This window comes from Parasteatoda tepidariorum, chromosome 3 (genome assembly GCF_982258835.1).
Source record: "Parasteatoda tepidariorum strain Cologne lab strain chromosome 3, Ptep-v5.0, whole genome shotgun sequence".
In the NCBI taxonomy this organism is placed as follows: domain Eukaryota; kingdom Metazoa; phylum Arthropoda; class Arachnida; order Araneae; family Theridiidae; genus Parasteatoda; species Parasteatoda tepidariorum.
This window is the reverse complement of record NC_141757.1, coordinates 71,673,397-71,686,137: the sequence shown is the minus strand read 5'-3', so window position 1 is coordinate 71,686,137 and position 12,741 is coordinate 71,673,397. Positions and strand designations below refer to the sequence as shown.

Below are 12,741 nucleotides of genomic sequence, written 5' to 3'. Positions count from 1 at the left end.
ATTTTTTTATTTAATTGACGTTAATAAAATAAAACAAAGTTTTTTTTTCCTTCCGTATGCTGTTTATCTAAAAGAACTTTTTACCCTGTTGAATCCCTCTTTCAAAAACTGCTTATTGTATCGACATAAAATTAAGTTGAGAGCTGATATGCATTTAACACGACCGAACTGAATTAAAACCTATGTTTGTGTAAAGAATTAGATTCATTGAATCCCAATTGAAAAAAGTTATGCAAGATTTTGACAGACTGTCATTGACACTATCAGGTTTAAAAAATTTACTTTTTTTCTGTTTAAAAATTGGGGATACTTGAAAGAGGCTATAATTTACTTTCACTGAAAGTGTATTGGTAGATAAATCACTGAAAAAGATGTTCAAGTATGACGCAGTTTACGAAATGAGAAGTAAATCGATGAGAATAACGTCGTATAAATCTAGATGAAATAAGCTACTTAAGAAAATCATGGCTGGCAAACTGATGTAGTACTGCACAGCCTTGCTAATTCAAAGGTATGTTATCAGGTTTGTTTTTTTATTTTAGTTTTCACCAATCAAAGACCAATATTTTTTTATGAAAAGTAGAACAACATTGGCACTGTGGTAACATCGGAGTTACTCCCACTGGATGCGATACAGCTCCTACGATTACCACCAAAGGAAAATGTGCACCTCATTTGTGAAATGAATTTTCCCACTAACAATTTCGAAGTAAAGTTCTTTTCTCTTGACGGCTATTGCCGTAGAGCAGAACTCTCTACCTAAGGCAACACTTCACATGCTTTCCCCATTATCGTAGGGAAAGTCATAGAGGAAGAAAATACGTCTGATTCTCTATTTTCATACATATTATACATTTCCATACATTAACTTGGAAAACTATATGGAATTGAAAACTACATTAAACATTGTTTTAAAGAAAAGTATCGCGGAAATTTTAAAAAATATTTTTATTAAATGAAAAGGGAAAATATCGTAGTACATTCCTATACAACTGAAAAGAGGGAAGGGAGAAGGGCTAAAGGCATGAAATCGAGTGTTGCGATTGCCAATCGGACCGGTCTGAACCGCATGCAAAAAAGCCCTCCTTTATTATATAAAAATGTCATTTTCAATGCATTTGTCTGTCTTACTATAAGCACGTGTTAATGTTTAGAATCTATTAGGAACCACATGAGAATGGCTCACAAGTTGTTGAAGCCTTTATTTTACAAGTGCCATTCTTATTGTGTGCGATTTATGTAACTCCGATCATCGCCCGGAGAGAATGAAATCCTGATTGGTGAAATATATTCCCCTACTTACGATTCACCAATCAGGCTGTTCATTTCCTTGAACTGGAATTAGAGATGCATGAATAGCATGCAAAGAGAATGACACTTGAAGCTGATGAGAGAAAAATGTAAATTATGTTTAAAGGTTTTAAATTGGGCAGAAGTAAGTAATAAAAATGAGAGAGTGTTCAATTGGGTAGAAACAATCAAAAAAATACGTAAACAAAATTTGATTTTATAGCTCTTACTCTTATCTAATTGATAAGATATATCTATTTTATAACATGGTTCTAAAAAGATGTATCAATTACATACTTTTCGAAAGATTTTTTTCTATTTATTTAACTGCAAAGGACTTTGGGATTGATAGTCATTAGCACTAGCACTTTATACTTACCTTATTTCACTTTTAATCCGTCACTTAGGAGATCGGTATGTCCATTATATTGTTTTTTTTTATGCTTTAAAACTTTCTTTCTTATCCTACATAAACGTAATATTTTCTAAAACAAATGATTTTAAGTAAATAATAATTTTTTTCAAGTTAGTGTGTTGAAAGAAATATTTATCTTTAAACATTATAATAAGTTTTTAATTTTATTTCACTATAAATTTACAGTTATTGCTTCCTCGGTAATTGATAATTTTTTGATATACTAAACTGATGGCTTTATTTTCTACATTTAAATATTTATTTTGTTTATAAACATAAACTGCAGCTAGTTTCTAAGCAAGTGTCATATTTTGGTAAATAGGTTGAAGACAGGAACAAACTGAAAATGTCAAAAAAAGTAGCCTATGTTGAAGATAAGTTGGATTATGAATCTGATATTTATAGCATATATAGAAAAGATACACCAGAAGAAATTATGTCAAAGATAATGCATTTCTTGAAAGAAAAGGTGATAGTTTTTACTTTCGTTCTATTTCTGGTAATAAGTACACTATTTTTTAAAAAATAAAAAAAATTATAGTATGAAATTTTAGGAATATAATAGAAAGATTTTTTCCCCCTCTAACGGCTGGTACTGAACTTTCCTTCTTCACCTCGGAAGATGCCGGAAGTGTTGCTTTTTTAACATTACCCAGTAGATACTTGTGAACCTAAGTTCACGGAGGTGAGCAACATTATCTACGCGACACTGCCACAGAAACCCGTTTTTAGGATGAACCACATTCACATATCACCCAATATAGAACAACCCGCAGAGAGAAACATCCATACCCTAAAGGGGGATTCGAACCCGCAGTCAGGCACGGTAACCACTTGGCCGGCAAGGAAAGATTATAGTATTGCTTGGTCGCTACGCTAGTACATATCGCCAAAGTTCGGCCGCTTCTGAGCAATAACAGATTTGAAACTAAAAAAGAAAAATAACATCACAGAAGGGACCTACTTGAAGGATGAAACTTGTGGCCACGCCCAGAAGAAGCCTTAGTTTTATTTTCTAATTTTTGAAAATTTAAAATCCTTCTGATGTTTTGGCAATATTATCTGACTCAATCAGTATTAACTGACTCAAACAATAATATGCCCAACTTTACTATTTTTTAACTTTTCAAATGTCATTTTACTTAAACAACTATAACCATCTTTTTTATAGTTTGATGGTTCCATTAATATTGAATTACAGGTTCGTTGTAGATTAGGTCAAAGTACTGTCTAAGTAAATGGCATTTTACCTAAATTATTGTTATATATTAATTTTTAGCATGAAGGCTCCTTGGATATTGCTGTAGATGTTGGTTGTGGATCAGGTCAAAGTACTATTGTTCTAGCACCAACTTTCAAAACAGTTTTTGGCATTGATGGTATCGAATCTCAAATAGAAGAAGCTAACAACAACCGGAAGTCCAACAATATAGTTTACAAATGTGGTAAGTTAAATTATTTACCTTATTTGTCAGGAATAATTTTGGCATGTATATTATTTTTTAATGTAAATTTTTTAATATTCTCAGTTAAATTAATTTTTTTATTTTGATCAGATAGCATCAATAATACTGCTATGCATCAAAGATGCTGAAATACTTTATAAAATAATTTTGCTAATGGCTGTGTGTAAATATGACTGTGTGTCAGTATATTAATTTAAATGTATCTTTGCTCAAGTTGTTTAATTTGAAATGAAGAATATTGGATGTTGCTTTAATAATATTTTACTGAAGGATTTCATCTTAGATACCAGCAAGCAACGTCAGCGTGTGTATTGATCCTGATAGGTTGTTAAAGAGTGGTATTTGTTGCCAATTGTTATTTCCATTCTATTTTGAGTTAGCCTAGCCCATCAAGCATAAATTTTCTTAAGTGACATGTTCTATATACTTTCACAAGGAAAGATTTGATTTATTTCTTACTTAACACAAAGGCAAACACGAAGCCATGCAGAACATAAATACGCAAAACAAAATAGATGCCAGATGCACAAAACAAAAATAATCATGGTTACAGTAAAATACATAAACAAATAATAAATCTAGGTTAAATAAGTGACATAGACAAGGCAGAGTTATATTTTGAAAAATTTGATGTGTGATACAACATTCCATATAGCTTCGTGTTAATTAACTTTCTAACGTATGTGGAGAGACTTAGCTCAGCTTTAACGTCTCTCCACAATGTAATGGTTATAAAAATGTTCTGGTGCTTTTATTTTTATACAGTTGAGCTTTCTTCTTTAATTTAAATCAAAGGAAGCTAGGAACTTTACACACTATTCAAAATTCAGTTCTCAAAAATACTGGGTTTTTTTCCATTGCTTTTAATATAAGTTAGTATTAGATAATGCATTACATTTTTTAACTAGGCAACTATTCTTTTATCACAATCCATTTTCCTTATGATATGCGCATTTCCTGTTTTTGCATAGTTCACATTTTTTAATTGAACGTTAAAAAGTTATTATGTTTAGCATAATTTTGATTTTAAATACTTTTTGAAAAAAATCTATAACATCTTAATCTATTTTAAATTTAAGACACTTTTTTTATGTGGTCAAAGAGGCTCTTTGCATTTAATAAATGCTTACTCTTTGTAATTATTCTATGTTAAAATTTAATTGCCTTACCAATGAATGAAAAATGTTTCTGAAAAAGATTCGTACTATCTAAATTTAAGCAGTATAAAAAAGACTATCTAATTATCTTTAAAAATTATGCTAAACATTATTACTAAGCTAAACATAAAAATAGTTTGAAAAATTAATGTAAATTTAATTTTTCAAATGGCACACTATTTTGAATCTGTCCCATTTATCTATGCTTCTTACAGAACTAATTTTTGTGAACAAATTTTCATTTCTTATCATAGAATTCATATATACCCACTTTTAAATATTATGATTTCATTTACTGATAAATGCATTAAAAATATATTTAATTTAGATCTATCTGGTTTTATAACTAGATGTCTCATAAATCTGCTTTTTATGCAATTTAAAACACATAAACAACTATTATGCTTATCTCTGATTTGTTAAATGTATAATTTAGTTGATTTTTTTTCTATCAGGTTATTGTCATCATAAATTTTTTTTCCATTTCTATATTAATATATAAGATTTGTTTTCAAAAATAGATAATTTCATACAGGGTTCCCACGGTCCTTGAGAGTCCTTGAAAGTCCTTGAATTTTTTTTTGCTAAATTTAGGTCCTTGAAAGTGCTTGAAAAACGTCTTAGGTCCTTGAAAAACTTGATAGGTCCTTGAATTTGTCCAAAACTGCCGACGGCCCTTTTTATAAAACACCCGCTGATCTTTCTTGTTCTTTCTGTTTTGTTCCCGAGCTCTCTCACATGTTTTTTAACGCCACCGTTTCTAACCGGGCCTAGTGTCTTGGTGTCTGCCAAGCGCGTGGAGCACAGCAGACAATCAATGCGTTCGGGGCGAGACTCCACTTCATCTTCTGTCGCATATGCTTAGATCTTCTCTTTTCTTATCGAAACTGGAATACTCTCGAATTTCGTAACAATATGTACCTTGTAGTTTTCAATAAATTTGCCGTTTTACCATCCGCACTTGTCCTTACGTTTGCGTCATTTCAAAACTTTATTGTAAAGCGTATTCGCAAAGGCACGGCTTCGTATTTGTGTTATGTAGTTTAGACTAGTTATGCCTGGGAAGTGCTATTTTAATCCCCAATGGATGGATAATCAAGCTTATAAAGAATGGATTTTATCGATGCCCAAAAAGAAGTTCAAAGTCAAGTGCCGATTATGCATGAAGGAGATCAATATCGCGAAAATAGAAGAATCTGCTCTTAAATCACACATGAAGGAAAGGTAAAACAAAAAAGCAGTCTCGTGCCTTGAGTTCTCTTTTTCCAAAGACATCAACATTTAATTCATCTGGTGTAAATACTCCTTCAACATCGTGTGCCCCATGTGAAACAGAAACTTTAGTGGCCGAGGTAACATTGTCTTCAAAAGGAATGTGCTTGATGCTGAAATTCTCTGGAATCTGAAGTGCATCACTAGTAATTATTTATGTAACTCCTGTGAAGGGATTAGTAAATTGTTCTCCAAAATGTTTGCTGATAGCTGTATAGCGAGACAATTTTTTTGTAGTGCCACAAAGTGAGCCTATTTGGGCTCCTTTGGATTGGCACTATACTTAAAAGGGATTCTTATAAATGAGCTGAAGAATGTTGATTGCTACACTACTCTTTGATGAGACGTTAAATCAGTCTCTACCATCTAAGCAGATGGACATTATGGTAAGGAATTGATAATAAAGTTTGCACTAAGTATCTTACCTCCCAATTTATGGGTCATGGAACTGCAGAAAATATTTTGTCCTCTTTTTACAAATGCATGGATGATGGTTAAAAGCTCTCTAAAATACTTCAATTATCCATGGATGGACCCTATGTCAATTGGAAATTCTATTAGAAGCTTCAGTGTGAATTAAGAGAAATATTCCCACCAGGTCATATTCATTGGCAGTTGTGGATTACACATAACGAATAATACTTTTAAACATGGTGAAAATGGGATATGTTCCTTCTAATTTTTATTTTCAGAAAGAATTGTTGCTGCATAACATTTAGAGAAGGTTGTGTAAATTATGGATGAATAATTTCAGAAACGATGTTTAATAGAGGAGAGGAGGGGGTTATGGAATAGTCATGGAATATGGAATACCTAAGATTTAGCTCTGTCTTTCATGCAGCCTTCACATGGAAATACACAGGATTAAAGGATTTCACCATTAACACCTCATTACCATTAGTTATAGATTATGCTGAAAATGATTTTGTGAATTAATATGTAAAACCAGTAGGGTTGTTTTTAAAAAAATATAAATTTTAGTCCATAATACATATACTCTCTTCTCTTTATATAGGCAAAGCATTTAGGTATTATATTTGAAATTAATTATTGCCACAACAAGCATTGTTGCTTCTAGTAAAATAGAAGAGAATAATTTTTAAAATTGGTCTTAGATTAAGGTCCTTGAAAATTTTGTTGAGGTCCTTGAAAAGTCCTGGAAAGTCCTTGAATTTCAATCTCATCATAGAGTGGGAACCCTGTCATAGCTTAAATATTATCTACTTTATAAAGAAAGTACAGGGTGAGCCAGTCAAACCTGCATTTTTGAAAAGGGCGGAAGAGCCGTGAAAGTGGCCGGAGCGAGTTACCAAGGTTACCATTGTGTCCCCCACAACTAAGCATTTCAGTCACCATGGAGCAGTGGTCTAAACAACACCGCCGTTCGCTGTGAAAGCGAAAGAATGTTGTTTTTCCAAATCGGGTGATATCCCAAAGTGGAGCAATTTCTTGGCCTCCCCGATCGCCCGACCTCACAGCATGCGATTTTTTCTTGTGTGGGTACCTGAAGAGTCAAGTCTTTAAACAACGACCTCCAACGCTTGGGGAACTCAAGAGGAGAATCCGGATGGAAATCAAGAGAATTCCTCAGCGCATGCTCCGTGATGTGATGGGCAGTTTCAGAAATCGTCTACAAGAATGTCTCGATTGGGAAGAACACCATCTTACCTGCGTTATTTTTAAACAGTGAATGTTGTTTCTTGAATTCTTTTTAATGTAGATTAAGTTAGTAACAAGAAAATTTTGAGATATCCATCTGTTTATTTTTTACAGTCATTTAAAAAATGCAGGTTTGACTGGCTCACCCTGTATAAACCTTAATAATGAAATTTTACTGCAATTACTAAGTTAATACTTATGTGATTTCCTATGTCTTTTCTAAATCGTAATTTAAAAAAATTTCCCGTAATAAATTTAATAGATAGTTAATGTTCAAAATCGTGTTATAAATTGAAAATTCTATTAGATATAATTTTTAAGTTCTAAATTTGTTAAACAACATTATATGACTTTTTTAAACAGGCATAAGATGTTTTAATATTTTTACTAAATTCAATCATTAAAAACAAAGGGTTTAATTTGGAATAAAAAAATCTGCGTATACAAAGGAAGAATTATCTACAAACTCATAAATATCTTAAAATTTGCTGAAAATTTTAACACCATTCTATTTCAGTATTTTTTTAATTCTAACTGGGTTATATGTCTGGTCAAAACAATGACTTAAAAAAATAAAACTTCCCTTATTGGCATGACAGCCCTTTGTGGGTCAGAACCTTCCTCCATTCTACTCTTTTCTTTGTAAATAAAATAATGCTTTAAATTCATATTTATATATGCTCTTATGGATAAATAGGTCCTGCTGAAACCTTACCTTTTGAAAATAACTCTGTTCAACTAATAACTACTGCAACAAGTCTTCACTGGTTTGATATGACTCTATTCTTCTCTGAAGCTAAGCGTATACTTTGTAATAATGGGGTGTTGGCTGTTTATGGATACTCACGTATAAAGCCTTCTATGAGTACTCCAGCTCTTGACCAAAAAGTTAATCACCTTTATGACTGGGTAAATGATTCGAGTGTTATCTTTAATTGTTTTTTGCTTTTGAAAGAAACTGAAATTCAAAAAATGGAAAAATTAAAAGATATATTTTTTTTGTGTTCAGTTTTGTTCAAGTTAAAAATGAAAATTAGACTTATATGATGTATAAGTTTATTGCTAGTTTTTATTTTTCATAGCTTTGTAAAGTGGGCTGGATTAGCGCATGAGTATGAGTTATTAATCTTTATGACTTTATTAAAAAAGGGTTTAAAAAACTATACAATAATTTATTTATTTTTTTCATTTTTAATTATAATGATTGTGAGGGAATTTTTTTAATATAGCTATGGAAGAAGAAACAAGATACAAGAATTGAAGTCTGAAACAAGAATTCAGTTTTGGAACCTTGGAAATTGATAAAGCAATTGACTAACGTATTTTTTATAAATTACCTTAAAATATTATATAAAAATTAAGTATGTAAAATATTTAATAAGTATTACATAAATTATTTGACCAATGTTTTAATTGGGATTTGAAATCATAATTTAAAATATGTTTTACAGTTCAAGATTGTGCATAATAATTAGCCGTATAAATAATGTAAGCTTGCAAGATTTAAAATTAAAAACTGAATAGCTAAGTTGATCATTTCAATATTAACTGAAGAAGGCAACACGTTAGAAAAACATAGTAAAAAGCATAGAAAGGTTCTCACTAGTTAAATTATTAAATTTATTTATTTATTTTTTTAAATTTACTATATTATATAGCCTTTATCTGTAGATGTATCATAAATGTACAATTGCCAATTCAACGAAATGTAAAAATAAGACAGAATTTAAGTATACTTTGCCTTACAAGAAACTATATATATAACATGAAGTTTTTGAGTGAACTAAAGATTCACATTGTTTCGTCATTACTTAACTTATCGAGATATTAAAATGTAAAATTTTAGATTTCAAATGAAAAAAATTTAAAAATAATACATGCCAATTTAAGTATACACTGCCTTACAAGAAACTATATATATACATGAATTTTTTGAGCGAACTTAAGATTCACATAGTTTATATAGTTTTGTCATTACTTAACTTATCAAGATGTTAAATTGTGAAAGATTTTAGATTTCAAGTTAAATAAATATAAACAATTAACATTCAAGTCAAACTGGAATTCAAGTTGAACAGAAACTTAAGTTAACTTTTTTTCCTCCAGTTTTTAAAGCTTTATCTTCAGTGGTGTCAGTTTAGTGCAGTCCTTTAGTGATGAGTCTGTCTATAAATTTTCTTTATTTCATTTCTTTGGTTAGTGTAAGAAAAAGTTATTTTAAGCCTGTTGCTGTTAGATTTATCTCTGAATTCTATTTTAAGACTAGAAAAAAGTTCAATATTTGTTAGAAATCTAATTTTATTTATTTTTTTCATAGTTTTATGATGTATTAGACCCATATACCAAACCACAAGTAAAGATACTTATCCAAAAATATAACAAAGTAGAATTTCCATTTGAAGAAGTTGTGAGGTGATGTATTTTTTGTACTTTTTTTTTGGCAAACAGGTTTTATTGATAAAACTGTTTTAATATATGCAAGAATACATTTTAAGAATTTACTCATTTCAAAAATCATTTCTACTAAAAGCTTACTTTGTAAAATTGAAATTTGTTGACATTGAAATTTGTTTTTAACTCAGTGATTTTGAATTACCAAGAATACTAGTACTACTCATAGTGGAATGGATATAATAATAAAGCAAATTAACTATTGAATTCTGATATAGACAATAGTTATCATTCTACGGAATAAGGAAATGATACTATCTCAACGAAGTGGAACAGTTTAAGTTTTAAAATTTATTGAAGTTTAAAACAATTTTTGTGGATAAGACACTCATCTACACTTACCTAATATTATTTGAATTGTTAAAGAATCGAATATGTTTAATAAATTTATTTTGCAGAGATAATGAAATATATTTATTGTTAGGTTATACTATATCGTTAGTACTAATCGATATATACTATATTGTTATGCTATACCGTATTGTTTGGCGCTGCATGTCCTCCTTTGGACTTTGTGCCATTAAACCCTACATTCAATCAACTAAATATGTATTTATATATGTGCTTTTAATAGCAAAATCACTTATTTTAGAGTTAGTCTAACTCTGATAGCTCCATTTTTCTGTAATTTGAAGTGACTTTAAAGTTCTAGTGAATGAATCTGCTGTAACATTGATTGCTATTTCATTAATATGTGCCATTCGATGAGTTTATTTCTTTTCGATACACCAATGTTTTTTATGAGCAATTGCAACGTCTTAGATCAATAAATTCTTTTATTTTATATTTTATTTTTAAAAAAAATTGTATGCAATGTAGAATGGCATACAATTTTTGTTGACACTTATCCTTATACAAAAAGCAGGGGAATAGTTAATCTGAGTATTGTTTATTGAAAAAATTCTGAAGATAAGAATGCTGAAGCATACTGTTTTTGCAAAATCTCAAAACAGTATGGAGTAGGTCTTTCAAAACAGTATGGAGTAGGTAGGTAGTAGGGTAGTCGGCAGTTCTTTTCCCCCCCAAGATGGTACATTAAATAAATCTATGTTTTTTGATCTATAGAAATATATTTTTATTTAAGGAACTTCTTTGTTTTGTGAATGAGAAATGCAGACCAAGTTCTTGGTGTTCTCATAATTACAGAACTCATTACAGAATATTTAATAACTCAATATCTTGATATTGATGTTTCACTGTAGATTCATACTTGCTTATATTATCTAACTCTATTACTCTGTTTTGTTCAAAATTGAATTCTTAAAACTAAAAATCAATTGTAGGGTTCCAGATGTACGGTGTATGATTAAAGGTAGCTTGTCTGACATAGTTGGCTATGTAAAGACTTACTCCATGCTTAATATTTGCAGAGAGCAAGATCCAGGTAGAGAGGTTGATATCCTATCAGAATTTGAAAAAAGGTAAATAATTTCATAAATATTGCAGTAAAATTTAAATTAATGATTAATAATTGTAAGATAATGGTTAATTTATATTTTTTAAATCCTGCTTATTCTTGTAATGCAGTGGTTCAGAATTCCGTTTAGGCCACAAAACAAACTGCTTTACTACTTTAAAAATTTCTTGCAAGCTATAAAATAAGAAACTAATTAATAGTCTACCTCTTTTACCTGATTATTAATATTAATAGTTTATCATCAACTTCTCATTTACACGAAGCCTGACATAAAATGTCTGATATCATTCCATTAGTGAAAATTTGTTTTTTCATCTCCCATTCTTATAGTTTACGTTCAGATATTAATTCCTTGGAAAAGAAGACTCCAAATCAAGCCAAAACTCAGTCGCGCGATTAATATATATATATATATATTTTTTTTAATGTCAAGTGGTTATTTTTCACATGTTCTTTCAATGCAAGATTCTTAAGATTTTAGGAATAGTGGGAATTTGAAGAGACTTTTTTTCATGCTAGTGAAGTATCAATATTGCTTTTATTAGCCTCGTGTAAATAAAGCTAAGTCACACTTTTAAAAGTTTAAATTTTTTTTATTATTTGAAACTGCATCAAACTATTTTAAAAAAACTCAGTGGCCTAACGAGAATCAAGGCCTATTGTGCCATCCCAGTTTTCTTTATTTTGGTCTCTGGGTGGCAGATGATCCGGATTGGTGATCAGCCGAATGCGGAACCCTAAATGTTTTATCTCCAAGCATGGTTGATACTCATTTTATCAACCCACTAAAGGGATGAAAGGTTGAATCAATTTAGCCCAATCTGAAGACAGAACCCCAAACCTGTGCATGAAGCACTACCATTCAACCACCAGACATCTATAAAAATATTGAACGTCTGTACATTTTTAAAGAAAGGCACTTTTTAACTTTAACTCAAATATACGGTATTATGGTAAATAATAATAAAGCACCATTAAGTGAGTTACTTAGGCTTAAGCAAATAAAGTAGAATCCTATGAAAATACAATTTTGATAAATCACATGAATAGCAATTGAGTAGTCTTTTGTAAAATGTTTTTAATTCTTGCATTTTCAAATGATTAGTTTAATAGACCAAAATTAACAAATACAAACAATTTTCGATAATTTTTCTAGATTGTATAAAATTGGAGAAGAAGATAATATTACTCCAAATGAAGTAACAAATCTGTATATAGATTATGTTTTGATTCTCTGCAGAAAAGTAGTTACACAAACTGTACAATGATGTTTCAAATTATACACTTCTGCTTCAATCAAACACAGCAACAAAACAAAAAAAAAATTTTTAGTTTAAATGTTATAATTTGTTGTTGATAATAATTTTGTAAATAAAGGTTAAATTTATTAGCATTATTCCTGTATGTCTATTCAGGTAAAGTGTTATGTTTGATTTTGCATCTTAACAATTTTTGCTAATAATTTTTTTATTAGCAAAATATTGGGTAACTCTTTTTAATCATAAAAATTGCATTTTTGTAAGTCTGAAAATTGTACCACTAAATCAAATTATAGGGTGACCTGGGGTAATTCCTGATCAAAAAACGCAAACATCTATTTTGTGAAAAAACTAT

At 30.1% G+C, this 12,741-nt stretch overlaps 1 protein-coding gene across 2 annotated transcripts; it reads left to right on the top strand.

Annotated features, from left to right (window-relative positions):
* Positions 1-1,437: 1,437 nt before the first annotated feature.
* LOC107445017 (putative methyltransferase DDB_G0268948) lies at positions 1,438-12,523 on the top strand. 2 transcript variants are annotated; one of them, XM_087159522.1, is made up of 7 exons: positions 1,438-1,704; positions 2,028-2,174; positions 2,985-3,150; positions 7,957-8,168; positions 9,577-9,671; positions 10,994-11,131; positions 12,284-12,523. In XM_087159522.1, exons 2-7 carry the CDS (start codon positions 2,052-2,054, stop codon positions 12,393-12,395), a joined length of 846 nt encoding a protein of 281 aa, XP_087015648.1. In that variant the 5' UTR covers positions 1,438-1,704; positions 2,028-2,051; the 3' UTR covers positions 12,396-12,523. The 2 variants fall into 2 exon arrangements, with proteins under 2 accessions (XP_087015648.1, XP_087015649.1); XM_087159523.1 differs by having other exon boundaries at positions 1,704-1,905.
* The last annotated feature ends 218 nt before the right edge of the window (positions 12,524-12,741 follow it).